Source organism: Anticarsia gemmatalis, chromosome 5 (genome assembly GCF_050436995.1).
Source record: "Anticarsia gemmatalis isolate Benzon Research Colony breed Stoneville strain chromosome 5, ilAntGemm2 primary, whole genome shotgun sequence".
NCBI lineage: Eukaryota > Metazoa > Arthropoda > Insecta > Lepidoptera > Erebidae > Anticarsia > Anticarsia gemmatalis.
The window spans coordinates 13,846,325-13,862,583 of NC_134749.1; the positions used below are offsets into that span (position 1 = coordinate 13,846,325).

At 32.0% G+C, this 16,259-nt stretch overlaps 1 protein-coding gene across 1 annotated transcript in view; it reads right to left on the reverse strand.

The window, feature by feature from the left end:
• Positions 1–482: 482 nt before the first annotated feature.
• LOC142973295 (pickpocket protein 28-like) overlaps positions 483–16,259 on the reverse strand; it is a 57,378-nt gene continuing 41,601 nt past the window's right edge. The window contains exons 10-11 of the mRNA XM_076114935.1: positions 10,354–10,460; positions 483–634 (exon numbers count right to left, since the gene is read on the reverse strand). Coding sequence (XP_075971050.1) covers positions 483–634; positions 10,354–10,460 — 259 coding nt within the window. The remainder of the gene's footprint in view (positions 635–10,353; positions 10,461–16,259) is intronic.

A 16,259-nucleotide genomic window follows, 5' to 3' on the forward strand; every position in this document is an offset into this window, starting at 1 on the left:
GTGTTGACATTTATGTATTTGTATATAAATGTTAACTAAGTTTGAGTAAAGATAGTTCACAAATTAAGGTGAAATCTAAATAATACTTAATCACTACTTGCACTAAATATAATTTACAACTATGTTTGTTTTATAAACTACTTTAAAAGCTATTCATAAACAATTATCAAAACTAATTAAAACTTCTAAAAACAATATTCTAATACAAATTGGTCAAAACTTAAAAACATATAATAGATTGGTAAAGCAATTTCTGCACAAAGTTTTTGTTTTAGTTAAATACGCATTAACAACTTGTAGACAGACGAATAACTTTTGATTAATTCAATATGTACATGAAAAATCAATTTTAATGCAAAACAATGTATCCGTCAAAAAATATAAATTCTTTCAATATTACAATATTCTACTCTTAACAATGAACTCTCACAAATCCAAAAACAATAAAATTCTACAACTTTATATGAAGTGAAACAAAAGCTTCAATTACCCACATGTAGCCTGTTCCTGGTCATAACAATGGAAATAATTCGTATTATAGCAGTGATTATAAAAGAAACGAGTAAATACAGTAATTCAACAAACGTTATTATAGAACCGCCAAAACTGAGGGAGAATATACCGCCGTATGTAGCTGGAAAGAAAAATATAGAAATGGTTAGTACAAATTATTTTTCATTATAATTTTAACATAAATTCTTTAAATCATTATATTATATGTACCTACAAACGAAAAAAGAAAAATAATGGAATTAAATATAATTACCTTATTTTAATTATATTTAATTCCATTTTTTTCTTTTTTCGTCATAAAATATCTCTGCATCGCCATCCTTGGGTCCGTTTAAAGTTAAAATATTACTGTTTGGACGGAGATGAAAATTCCGGGAGTGGACGGCCTATAAAAAACATACATTGATCATATCGGTGATGTCTTTCAAAAAGGTCGGGTGCGTAGTACTCGTAACCGACGGTTCTGTATGATAAGATGTATGGAACGTACCAATAGTCGTTCTTTGGTCTCTGCATACCATATGGAAAGGTGTGATTTTTTATACGCAAAAAGCGTTGAGATTTGGTGAATCTCAAAATGCAAATATCTCAGAAAATATTATGATGGATCGATACACACAAAAAGCATTTTGGCTTGGTTTCAATAGGAAAGGGGGAAAAATTATATATTCTCAGCGTAACTTATTTATAGACACGAGACTACAGAAAGAAATAATGAATATAATTATTTTGGACCAATAGTGAGATGAAATTACCAAGATATAAAACAAAACCGAAACTTAAAAATAAACACAAGAACGTGACAAAGAACATGGTCACACGTTGTATATTTTTTTGCTTTCCATTCTTAACCACAGTTTATTTTGCTAAACTCTCTGAAATAATTCCCTAATGTTCTCAACTTTGAAACCAGTTAATAATACTGTACCTTGATTCTCTACCACTATCGACTTCCGACAACCGGCTAGCTATCGACATTTGACATTTAGAAAGTACTGCCAAAAAAGTTTCTACGACGCCCGTCAGAGGCGCTGATAAAATTTTCATACAAATACAAAAATTCTTGATGAAAAGTCGGTTGACGGTAGTCATACATGGTACTGAAGACTTAACTTAAAAACAGACAGTTTTAACTCTGTAATAGCGACAAAACACTAAAAAATCACATACCAAACAAAATATACACAAAAACATCCAATTGAACAACAACGCAACGGTAATATTCAGAAAGTTATTCAAAATTGCGAGATTAAAGCATAAGAGTAAATACCCAAGTCAAAGCAGAAATTCAAAGAGAAACTGCATTATTATTCACAGAAACGGTCTATTTTCGTTAAGTAGGTTTTGAAAACGTTACAGTGCATTGTTTCTGAGAGTAGGCTGTGAGTAAGCTGCTTATAGCATCGGATATCTAAAGAACAGAATTCTAGTAAAAGCTGAAGCTCTTGGTAAAGTTCATTAAATACAAAATCGTGGAAGCCGATGCGTCGCAATGTAATGAAAATATTCCGTTGATTTAGGTAACGATATAAATTTTAAGATTAATTAAATTTAAATAAATTTAACCCATTAATGTCCCACTGAGACAAGGTCACTGGGCAAAGGTCTCCTCTCGAGATCATTTCATGATGAACTCAGAGTCTAATGGTCTCCTCTCTTAATTTGAGAGGAGATCCTTTCACTAACTGGACACTGGAGTGCGGGTAGGAGCCGTTGCAGGCCTTAAAAACTGTTCTATAAATCTTTCAGGCATGAAAGGTTGATAAATAATGAATTTGTCATCTGAAATGCGTTAACGATGATTTTGAACTGTTTTGATTTGTGAACTCCAAATATTAACGGCACAACTGTGTTATACCCAAAGGATTACGAAGTCAGATGTATGTATGAAATGCAAGCAGATTTCGTTGTATTATCGGTGAAGCTAATTTAAAAATATTCTAGTAGAAATTTGAAAATATTTTGCGATCTTATATGGAATTATTAAAATGGACTAAAAATCTAGACTAAATCAAATTCAATTTATTCAGAATTAACATGAGTACAATACTTAACTTACGTCTTATAATTGAATTACATAGTACAAATAAAGTTAGGGAGCCTGTACTAGGATATAATCCTCTGTCACAGGCAGTTGGATAAAACAAGTATTACATTAGAGCAGGAAAATTGACACAATATTTAAACATTAATTATAATAATCATTAGTCAAAATTCTACCAAAATTAGGTTCAGGCAGTACTACTAATCTGTGCAATACTTTACACACCGACTAGACATTACACCCTGACTCCCGTGCAAGGGTAGAATATGCCCGTCAGTATCCCTCGTAAAACACAGATTGCAGTACATTGTTAATTAAATACAAATATAATAATAATAATATGAAATTACGTGCTGACCCCCGCAACTTCGCTTGCGTCACATAACAGAATGGGTCAAAATTTTCCCCGTTTTCGTAACATTTTTTACTGGTACTCTGCTCCTATTGGTTGTAGCGTAATGATATAAGCCTATAGCCGGATAAATCGGATCAGTAATATTATTATAGATTAGTATAGATTTAGCTACAAATAAAACAATACTTTGAAAAATGTTTGCATCACTGTATTTAAGTTGGTAAAAAATCGATGGCTCATCCATTACTGTTAAAAACAATTCAAAGCTTAATTTATAAGTTTTGAGAAAACAGTTTTAAACAACAGCAATTTTAAAATGTTTTGAACTGGAATTAATTGTAAAAAGGATCAAAGTTTTAAGTAGGTATATTTGTTTAGGGCTGAACACGACTTAGTTTGTAATACTTTCAATCTGTTAAAACCATGTGTTTAACATTGTTATTTCAAACAAATATAGCTACGAATGTGAGAATAGTTGGGGTTGGGTGGTAGAAAGAAGCGTGCTTTAAATTCGGTTGGTATGTAAAATTTTTCTTTCTTTTGTTACAACTTTTACAGAAAATGTGTTTTCGGATGAATAATTAGACTTAATATACGTCTTTTAAAATTATGACCAAGATGCTTCAATATTTTACCTTCAGATAATCATAATAAATCCGTCACCAAACCGAACTTGTGTATTAATCTAGATACATAAATCAAACCAGTATTTTTATCTAAAAAAGATAAGAAGAAATCACAACTGTCACTGACGAATAACAAAATGTACAAATGAAAATATAGTCCTTCCCTAGTTACATAAAAACAATATGTAACAATCTATATAAATATGATATCTATACTAATATTATAAAGCTGAAGAGTTTGTTTGTTTGTTTCTTTGTTTCTTTGAACGCACTAATCTCAGGAACTATTGGTCCGATTTGAAAAATTCTTTCAATGTTAGATAGCCCATTTATCGAGGAAGAAATAGGCTATATATCATCACGCTACGACCAATAGGAGCAGAGCACCAGTAAAAAATGTTACAAATACGGGTAAAATTATGACCCATTCTCTTATGTGACGCAAGCAAAGTTGCGCGGGTCAGCTAGTATAATAATAAATCTGGAATATGTATGTGCGCTCATAACTGTAAAACAACTACACCAAGTTGAATAATTAGTTTTTTAATGTGTTTGTAATTGTCAGGACAGGGTTTGTATCGTACAATTGTTATGTTACCTCGTTGATCCCGATCAGCGAGGTCCAAATTCCCACAGAAATAGGATTAACGTACTGTAACTATAGGAAGTCGGGCCAGTCCGATAGTTATTATTATATCATTGCTTTATTTTAATTTAATTCCGATACAAAGTGTATTTGAAGAAGCTATTTGTATTTTCTAATTATAAAAAGACATACCCTGAAGGCGTTACATTAAATCCTAGCTCAGTACAGCAATGTATTACAAAATTAAGGCTTTTTAAACAACTTAAGTGAATTTAGAGTACCCTTTTCAGTTTAAGCGACGTTTTCAGACATGACAGATTTGCGTGTAGGTACTAGGCATTATTTTTTATCTTGATAAAAGACCTAAATCTTTGCACGTGTTGTAATATTTTTAGCTACAATTTCTTGGTTAAATTATCTTTAAAAATATAAGTGGTAATAAGAATAAGACAATACAGATCATATTGGTGATGTCTTGCAAAAAGGTCAAATGTGCAATACTCGTAAGCGGTGGTCCTGTATGACAAGATGTATGGATGTGAATAAAACAAAGGAAATTTGTATGGATCGTACAGAGTGGCGTTCTCTGGTCTCTGCCTACCCACATGAGAAAGGGCACGATTTTATGTATGTCCATAATAATATGTATATGATATTCTTTGGAAATCTAGGTGTTAAAGTTCCCTAGTCTTCTTAAATAGTCTATTGATCAGCATATGATTGATGAAAAAAAAATCGATCGTAATTTGTAGAGAAGCCGCAAGTCATAAAGAAAAATTGGCTTCAGTGTTGAAAGTAATTAGAAGAAGTCAACGACCTCACTATAAGACATGAAAGTGTAAACAGGTAAAGAAAAAACCGGCCAAGTGCGAGTCGGACTCGCGCACGAAGGGTTCCGTACCATAGTCTATAATAGAAAATCACGTTAGCTGTTTACCTTAATATTAATTTTTATCCGGTTTTATCTGTCCAAGAAAATGTTAAAAAACACGTTTATTGCATTGGGACCACTCTTAATTATTTTTTTTTTGTAATTGCTACTAGGAGCGACAATAGAAATCCATAATTTGTGAAAATTTCAGCTTTCTAGCTATTACGTTTTATGTGATACAGCCTGGTGACAGATGGACAGACAGACAGACAAAGCCTACGTAATAGGGTCCCGTTTTTATCTGTTAGTTTCGGAACCATAAAAATTAAGGAAATAATGAGAGTCGTGATTTTCCTCTAAGACTGTTTGTTACGATTTCAAGTCAAATATTTTAATGTTATACACGTGGTACCATATCATTTTATGTGAAGAATAAAATGCTATAATATAGAGATCTACCATTAGTTAGCTTAAGCCCTTCTTAAAAAATAAAGATAAAATGTGTACCTATGTGTGTGTGTGTGTGTGTGTGTGCAGAACATCGTCTATATAAATAAAAAAGTGCATCGTAACAAACTTCGAGTCTTGTATAAAAATATGTTATCAATGCAAAATATAATTTGTTATTTCTTAAAAACACTCTTAGTTATATAAACATAAAAAAATATCACAAAAAACATATATTTTTTATTGGAAGAAACCATGTCTACTTTCTACGAATTCTTGTATAAGTAATTTTGATCAAAATTGTGTTAATTAAGACTTCAAACCGTATGGTTAGGTTACCGAGAGTATAACTATTACTTTTCTATGATTTTCACTTTGTTCATGAAGATAAAAGTCTTAGTTAATTAGTGAGTCTGTTAAAGTTAAATATTTCTTTGACAATAAATGTAAATATTTAGTTAGTTTTCTACCTAAATTTCAGAGGAATCAGATCAAAAGGCTTCGCAGGGAATTTTAACAAAAACTTCTTAAGTGGTGATGTTGTACGAAATCTTACCCATTTTGAAGCATAAATAAATAAATTACTTATTTTTATTTCTGAGTATTATATACTAAATAGTTTATTCTTTATTTCTCAAAAGACCACTCTTATAATAAATATATACCAACATAATCCTCTTATGCTGGTATATCCGAAAGAGATTACTGGTAAATGCATTTTGTACACACAGTTTTAGTCCCGTAAAGTTTTAAAATTATCGAATAAAATAAATGCAAACAGAAACTGAAATGTTGAAATTAGCAAGCTTTACACACACACTATCGCGCATTCTTAGGAGCATTCAATACATGATTACGCGCGGTAAAGCCAGCACACTTTTCGCTCGCGATTTTCTTCGCGCGTCCTATTGATGAGCGCGGCGCGTGGTCTTTCCTTTTCTCTTGCGCATATTTTATACGCGCGGTCTTTCACGCGCGATTTTTGTTTCATGCGCGATAGATTGTGTGTAAAGGTGGCTATTAAACTTTGCAACATAATTTTATTAGAACTAAATACCACTAGTATTACTAAACCAAATATACAGCAACTGAACGTATTTTGTAAAACATACCACAATTCAACAGAATAATTTAAATGTACGTCGAAATTAAACAGAAAAGCCTAAACTAATAAGGAAGTATTGACATTTTATATTAGAATATCAATTTAATGGTTACTTGTAAATCAAATAAGAGGCAATATTCTGTTCAAAATATCATAAATATTAATCAAAGGAATTCGTTCAAACGTTTGTGAAATTGGTTTATTATTAAAGTACCATTTTATTATTATCATTATAAAAACATTTCTACAGATTAGTAATGTAAGAATTATTATTAAACAAAAATAAATAAGAGAATGATCGATATTTGTTTCTACAATGCTTAAATAAACGTGACTGCCTTTGCGCGGTCTGGGTTCGGATCCCACGTCCGGCCAAAGAGTATTTTTTGAGCTTTTCTGTAAAGAATTGCTCAGAGATTACCCAGAGTTTGGGAGTTGAGGTCTTAGACCTCCGCGCCTCAGCGAGCACGTGATACCGTTAGCACCTGACTTCTCCTTAGTCGTTTATGATCTAGTCGGTTAATTGCCTGGCTATGAGAGTGCTGAAATAGGAAGTGCTCAATAAAATTATTTAAATCAAATAGCGAAAAACTTATTAGTAATGGTATTTCAGGTATTTTTTATTTTGTGCTGTCGTTTCATAGAGGAAAGCGGAAAAAATCGCCCTGTACAGATTCATTGAAAGGAATTTCTGTAATCATTTCTCACAGTTACACTCAGTAAAATATACTTGTTTTATTAAGAATAATTCTACTGTCAAAACTCAACTTAACTATTATATAATTAACAAAAATCAAAGCGAAGAAATCTTGAAACCGTTAAAACACTTCAAATTGACTAATTGTAAGAGAATAGATTTTCACAATTCCAATCATTAATAATGAATTGAATTAGGCGTTACTTGCCGGAGATCCTTCACTGAACAATGATTGAAGAGCTTTTGTATAATGAACTGAATCACCGCTTGTAGAAGAATTATATTTTCATTAATATCTGTTAAATTTTAGGTCATTGTACTACTTCAGTGAAAACAATATCAACTAAATTAGGGTATTGTTTCTATTTCAATATTTTTTATCAATATTTTATCGCTACCAAATTCAGTACCTCGACTACTACCACTATCGACTACCGACAACCGGCTAGCTATCGAGATTTGACATTTAGAATGTACTGCCAAAATGTTTCATACGGCACCCGTCAGAGGCGCTGATCAGATTTTCATACAAAATTTCTCGATGACAGTTCGGTTGTCGGTAGTCGATAGTAGTAGAGAATCGAGCTACAGTTACTAAATTTCTTCGATTTTCACTTTTTTATGTCATTTTAAAACTCTTCCAATAACCAACTTTATTGTGAAAGGTAATATGATTGATAGTTACGAGATTTTTTGGAAGTTATATTTAAATGTTGACGCACACTTCAAATTAGTTTATTTGGATTTCCAGACGTGATATGTCTTTTACGTCACACAAAAGGTTATAGTTCTTGTTATACATATATTATAGTTAAGAAATATTTCCGTTAGTTTATTCTTATGTTTATCTTATCGTATGGATAGTGGTCAGTCTAGTACTAGTGCTAAAGTTGTTTAAGCCACCCGAAGGCCTTTGACGTAGCTTAACGGCTGTAATCTTAATTGACAACCACCGGTACCGACTTTTTACGTGCCCTTTGAATTGCGGAGACGCCCAGTTCAAATACTACTATGCCCATCTATGCATTGACCGTGCCAAGGTTTACTTAACTCACAGATTGTTCACCGACCGGTGAGCGCAACTTTCTCTGAGCGTCTTTACCTTGATGATAAGCTCTTGAAGTCGTATTAACGCCGGTTTAAATAATATAAATTTTAATCCAAACAATATTAATTCTTCCCTAACAAAGTCAACGGTAGGCATAATGCAAATTCTAAACAATTTATTAAAGAAATAATTGATTCTAAAACTTTGACCACGCAAAACAAGGAAATTATGATTAATATAAATTTTAATAGAAATGGAGAAAACTTTTGCATATCCAAAGTCCCATTGCTTAAAACGCAGAGTTTTGGAAATTGTATAAATTAAAATTTTTTATTAAGTTACAAATTAAAGCCCAGGATTTCTTTTTTAATTTAAAGATCTTTCGAAACGGACAAGAATAAATGACTATTTCAAATTATTTGTACAAAATTTACGAAATAAAGGATATTTTGAATTCCATTGAGTCACTTTTTTTACTCACATATCTAAGCTATTTTATGTTTAAATATTATTATGTACTTCGCAATTTGGCCGGCACGGTAGGTTTATAATATCTCTTCACTCTGAAAGTGGACATAATGCGACAGTATTTATTATAATGTACAATCAATACAGATAGTATTTTAGTAGCGATGACCTTTGAACAGTAATACTTAATCTTCTTATTTCACAAATGAAAGAAAGGTTACTTTTTCTTAATCAATCTGTTACATCATTTTTCTATGTATGATAAAAGTTTCCACAACTTTTGGAATGAATTCAGAAACTTTTCAAACACTGATTTATCAAACCACGATCGTGTTTCCTACACTGTTTTGCAACAGATTATATTTTTTTATACCAATAGAAGTAGGTAAATACCTATGGAATATGACAATGCCAGGCTAAGCCCTCTACTCATTCCTTTTTTTTTCTGTTTCACAGTTTAAAACGAACCCGGACCATGTTAAAAAATCTAAATGAAATCATATTATTATGTATTTACACTGTTATTCTAACCTTTTTGATAGAAAAGAGTGGATGTGAGTTTGTTGCTAGTCTCATAAAGGTCTACCAACTTTCTGAGCTAGTGGTAGATACAGTAATTGTAAAAAGTATCGTAAGTGTCAAAACATTATGACTTTAACAGTAAAAGATTTGATTTTGATTCTTACAGAAATCTAGATTTGTTCGTATTATAACGAATATATAAACGAAAAAACCGTATGTCATGGTCTAGACTTCAACCAGTGTTGTAAAAGCGACATAATTTATTACTTGAATTTCATATTGAGCATCATTCGTGAGTTTAGATATTTCTTTTTTTTCAGGGAAATACGCAAAATGTACATTTCATTGCCATTTTTCATTGGCAAAAAAATATTTTAGTGAAAAATAAAAACGCGAATTTCGCTGTACTTTTTTAACATTCGTTTCATTATTTATTTCAATTTTGACAAGCCGGAGTGCTTTACAAAAGCACTGAACATTAATAATGGATGTACGTTTTATTCGCTTTTATTTGTTCTACGATTTTTTGTAACACTTCTGATTTTAGCAAAGCCTTCTGGAATTTGAAAGCAGGTTTTTAGAAACATAGCTATAGAAGGTCGGATGGTCTTATCCATAGAAATTCATCGTCAACTGTATTGCTAAGCGCAAAACTCAAGAACAGTCTAACCAATTCGACTTATTGCTTTAGTAATTTTTTTTTAGATTAGCGAAAGGATTTTATGGAGAGACGAAAAAGCAAAGAAAATTTGAGAGCTGCGCTGCAGCTAGTTTGCAAAAAAAAACGAAATCTACCTATAAAAATCCCATAGAACAGTAAAGGGCAAATTTTTTTACCTTATTTTATGTAATTGGTAAATGTAAGTAGTAATGTAATGTACACTTCATACATTTTGGTAAACTAGAGTCAAAACATACCTGCTTTTTGAATAAATTTAAATATAACAACAAGACAACGAAATATAATGAAAATTATTTTACTATTTCTAATAAAAGACATTCCTTTTATATCATAGAAACCAATGAAAATGTAAATGACGATGACAAAGTAATACAAAATAATATACATACCAATGAAATAGCTTAGGTCGATAAGCAATGTCAATTTATAACAATTGCACGTCGATTTACCAAAGTAGACCTGCATTGCAGCCAACTCGCTTATGTTCCGACCCTCACTGTAACAAAAACGTTATATGTATTAAACGATTCCTATTCTTATATGACCTTTTGTATTTGAAGTCAATTGAACACCCTCAACGTGCTGACCTTTGAAATTGAAAGGACTAAAGAAACTTGGTGTTCTTTTGAAATAGTACGTTTAAGAAATTTTGATCGCAGAATTAGCTCGGTATCTAAACTTAGAATTTCGGATATAGAGGACCATTGTTCCTTGATTCAGTGTGTGCCTGATTTGAATAAAAATACAATGCCTGCTACCTCTTTATTGTAAAAAGTAGAATGTCCTACTAGAGACAAGTACGTCAAATCAGATTTGCATTATAAAAATGAAATAAAAAACATTTATTAACAGTCCACAGTTGTACAAAGATAATCATAATAATATCAAAGATAAAAACTTAATCTTAGTAACTAAAGCAACGCTAGGTATAGCCTGTTTCGTTGTTAAAGGGAGAGATTATGAGGTGATGTATTATTCCTTGTTAAAAAAGCATCTTAAAAGAGAAAACAACGACGACTTTACGGTATTCTTGATAAATTTATTCTACACGAGAATAATAACACTATGTTTACATTTATCAACAAAGATTCAAAATAACTAATATAACAACAGCAAACCCTTTCAATATGATAATTTTTGCATACATCTCAAGGGTAATAATAAATTCATAGGAATTATAACGGCTCTACAAAATGTTACTTTACAAATATAAAGTGACAATGGGCCCAAAGTTCCTACATAATTTAACAAAATATATGAAGCCTGGGATTAACAAAACTCGTACGAAGAACTGTATTAAAACAGCTTTGATTTTAAGCTCCGATGGTTAAAAATAGATATTTCGGGTTCGTGTTGCCTAGTGAAGTTTTTGGGTATTTTAAGTTCGGTACCCTAGTTGTGTATAGTGTTGGTCGATCGAGTCTTCATTTAAAAAGCTTTTATTTATTACTGGTAAAAGATTGATCGAGTAAAACTCATTGCACTTGACACTTTGGAGTAGCGAGTTTTGCCGTACACACATTGATTCTTACTCATGTTTGAGCAAAACTATCTCTGTCTGCTGCTTTTGCAGGTAGGTCGTCAATTGTGTCACTTTGTACCATTAATAATGTCGTCCTGGTCGATTTCAGTTCCATTGAAACCAGCCGACGGGGCAGGATTTTGATTATAGTGGCCAAGTGTGTGCACAATACACAGGTACACTCTTTGTTCCTTTACTCTGACAGTCCGGTGGGACGGATAACCGACACAACCAGGGACAGGTTACATTAACACATAAGATCATTTTTACTAAGTAATAAATTCCTAACAAACAAAGTCACGAATAATAACTAGTCCTAAATACAGCCACTCTTCAACCATTTAACCTATTCGTACATCGACATGAAACAGCGTTGTTAGCATACCATCGTTCAATGGAAGGTTAGAACAGCCATAATTAGTTCGCTTCGTAAAAGCTACATACCGGTTACTGTTTCCGGTGATCGCACCAACATTGTTTACTCACACTACAATAGATGGCTTTGAACGTTTTACTGTATATGTACAGGCAGCTATAGAAGCCATTTAACAAGTTTATGCTTTGAAAACTTATATTACGAAATTTAAATCAGTCTCTGAGTAAGACCAGGTAAAAAAAATGGAATTCAATGAATATTAAAAGTTTTTTTTCGACCGAATATAGGGTTTTGAAAGTTTTAATTTATTCAGTGACTAAGGAAGCTTACTGTACTTGAAATTTTTGACATTAAGTTATAACTTAACTGAAGTAATGATAATTATTCATATAATTTTAGATAGGAACTCGATAATTTTCTCACAAAACGGTTAGGGATTATCATCCTTTACATCACAAATATGATCATTATAATATAATAAGACCACAGTTTGTTTGATAGAGAAGAACGAAATTGTTGAACATATGACGTGGTCGGTAGTGTCAGATACACTGCTGAATACGAGAACTCGTGTTCGATTCCCATGGGTCTATTTGATACACCTTCGTATATAATAAGCGTGATATTATGTAGTTATGTATGTACCTGCAAACTTTTAAAAATGTTGGTAGGTTCGGCAGTCTTAAAGCATAAAGAATACCCCTTTAATACACATTGTTTTCACCGACCTATATTATGAACAACTCACTCTCTCATTTACATTATAGTTCAGATATCTGAAATTCAGTTCAGTAATTATTACGAAACAAACAAGTTCACTTGACTGACTTACCAAGTAGAGTATTAAAATTATGTCAAGTAATCATTTATGGCCCTGAATTCGTATTACAACTATAAACAATTGTATGTTTGTATATTTGTTACTCCGACAAGCCAAAGACTCTACTGGTATAAAACCTAGTATTTATTATTATGATAGCATAGTTAAAAGATACTTCTAATCCTGGTAAAAAGCGGCCAAAATCGCCGGAAGTTCTTAGTCTAAAAAAATGGAAGCCGTTAATCTCAAATTTGAGCTCACTGATCTGACAAGACGATTAACTCGTAAACGAGAAAAAGTCTTGAGAATATTTTTTATAAAGCCGTCTAGGTCAATAAAGGCTTAATAACCAAACCCTCATTTATAGAGATTATGTGAACTGGGATGTAATATTGAAATTGATGGTAAAAAATGTCCACACTAGTGTGCTTAGAAAATCAATTCAATATTTCATCTTCTGACACATGATTGAACAAACATAGCGAATTACTTATAAACTAGTTTGATAACTATGTTGGGCATACATGTACCAGATATCAAGATACTGAGGCTTTACAGTGTTAAAATAAATGAGCCACTTTTAGTCAGCACAGTACATAATATCGTATCATATATTGTCACATGCAATGTACGCAAGACAAATAAAATATTAAAGATCTAAGATGAATACAATAGCGCACTAGTGTGGCTATAGCTCAACGTTTACTCGGATACCCTTTCAAAAACTTCCATTTCATCAAGCTTCCGTTCGTATCGCAATTATTGTACGAAATTCCAATTTAAAAGTTGTTCACACAATGAAGAGTGAAGACTTGTGGAAAGTTCTGGAAAGGGGCCATATCCTTGCATTTAACTTGCTAGTTTAGTTTGAATTGATTGAAAGAAGGTTGTATCAAATAACCTGTGGCTAAATAAATAAAAAGCAGGATTCGTACACAATTTAAAAAGTTTTGAATGTGGTATTTCTGCTTTATCGACAGTTTGACAGTTAACTTTTATTGCGTGAACAAAGACTTTACGGTTTTTCTTTAGATTTTCACACATAAATCGATAGAAGCCTATCCACGTTTATCAAACACTGATTGATACAAACACGCAAGAATACAGATCCAACTATTATAATAAATGTAACCCATAAATGTCCCACTGTTGGGCAAGGGTCTCCTCCCGTAATGTGGGAGGGGTTAGGCCTTGAGTCCACCACGCTGGCCAAGTGCGTGTTAGCGACTTTGCATACCTTCAAGAATTTTTCTAAACAACTCTCAGGCATGCAAAGTTGCATCACAATGTTTTCCTTCATCGTTGAAACAAGTAATAATTATTTATAATACACACGTAACTTCGAAAAGTCTTTGGTGTGTTGCCTCGGGTTTGAACCTGCAAACACTTGCGTGGGAGGTACAGTCAGCTCCAAAAGTAGCTGATTATACTCTATCTTTTGAAACCCTATATGCTGAAGTGTGCACATTATTCCATGGAAAAAACATGTGCCTTTTGTTGATTGAAACGTTTAATTCTAACTCATTCTACCTGATATTGATCTGTAATTTATTAATGTTACGTAACACAGAGATTTTGAAAATATAAAGTTGTTGAGCTACTTTACCAAATTATACCACTCGGCTATTATTGCTCTTTATAGAAATTAATTAACTTATCTTCCAGTTGTTAAACACGCGTCAATATTCTATTTTAACAGCCTAAATTTACACTAGACAAACGACTAAAAACTTTAATTTAGAACCAATTCGTTCTCGCCCACAGCTGCCTTGCGGCATAGACGAGACTATTTCCTGCGGTCAATGACCGATATCAACTGGGTATAGCCTGCGTAAAACATGGCGAGACATCAGTTCAACTGCTTTTGACGTCATGACATGAAGACAACGAACTAAAAATTAATTGCCTTTAAAAAATGGTCGATTGATTAAAATTAAATGCTTGGTTTTACTTAGCTCTGGTTTTACCCCTTCTGAATAAAGCTTATTGAATAGAATTAAGACAGTTGTTTTTATGCATTTGCTATCACTTTGTCTGATGACTAGATTATCCGGTACTTAACAATGAGTTGTTAAGTTAGCCTCCAGTTGTTTCGGTTTGTTTTGCATCACGCCAGTGAGGTATTCAGTAGGATGCCTACCAATGTCGATGTTCGAAACATTATAACGTACATTACAAACGCTATTGACTTTCGAGTTCAAAAAATACGTGTCACTGATGTCGACAATTTTTTATAAAGAGCACATTTGACCTTTTCCACATTAGGCGTGCGCGTTTCGAACATCGCAGGGCAGGAAAACACGACGCTCTCGCAGCGCGCTTCGTATACGCCCGAAAATTGTATACGCCATGTGGGGTCAGCTTTAGGCTTAAATCACAGCTTCCTTTACAGTTTTTAATATTTTCAGCTAGTCTCAGTTATCATGCTACTTGGTGCGAATCTTTTACCCTTGTTGAATGTGGGCTTGCTCAAAAATATTTAAATTTAATCAAAATATATGAGCATGTTTTCCTACTCCCACTGTAATTTATTACCGTACGGGATTTAATAAGTAACTTTCGTCCTTATTAGGGTGCCTTTATTATAAAAGTTTTAGGTTGCCAAGATTTCTTAACATAAATTCTGAACATTATTTTTACAAATCGAAAACTTGTATCACTTATCAGAATATAGTGTGGGAGTCTAAGAAATGTTTCTATTTCGAGATAACAGTCAATTTTGAATGAAAGGTCAAGAAAAGGCTTTGTATCTTAGAAAACGATTAAATTATTTATAAAAGGTGTTTTTCCGTTATTGTTCGGGTTTTTGGAAATGATCTATAAACTTTCTCGGAAAGGATCTTAAATGGGTTCGGAAGAATAACTCTTTCAAACTACAAAAGCTTTTCTAGGAAAAATTAAACCGTTTAATTAAAGTATAATTATTGTGAATATTTGGTAACTTGGTATAACTGGTTTATTAATAGTTAAGAAAAATCTTATTTTTCCTGAACTCCTTAAATAAATAATACTGAAATTGTAATAAAACTATCAATTAAAGCATGTTGACAGTATTTTTTGTGTGAATTAGTAAAATACATACAAAACGTAACCAAAGTTTTATTCGAAAGTAAAAAAATAATAATTACACAGAAATTTCAAAATTAAATGTTATTAAATACCCTTAACATAAAAAATGTTAGATATATTTTACGAAACTATGACTTTTCACTATGTAGTTTCTGAGCTTATACTATTACTTAAAATGTATCAGTGACTTGAAATTGATTTGTTTTAAACGTAAAATATTTTTAATATTGGCATGATAACAACTTATGTAATAACTTAAGACAGAAGGTCCTTTAAGTATAGACTAAATAGATAAATCGACTTGGTATTATATAGATCTCAACACTTTTTACGGCAGAGAGAATGAGCAGCAGAGACTTGGGGTTTTTTATAGAATGTTTTTGATGGCATTCACTTGTTATTTACACATTTAAATCGTGATATGTAATTTTATAAAACTTTGTAGCAAATTGAATACATTTTCAAGCCTTTTATTTCGTTATTTTTAAAGCGAATAAAATAATTTTAT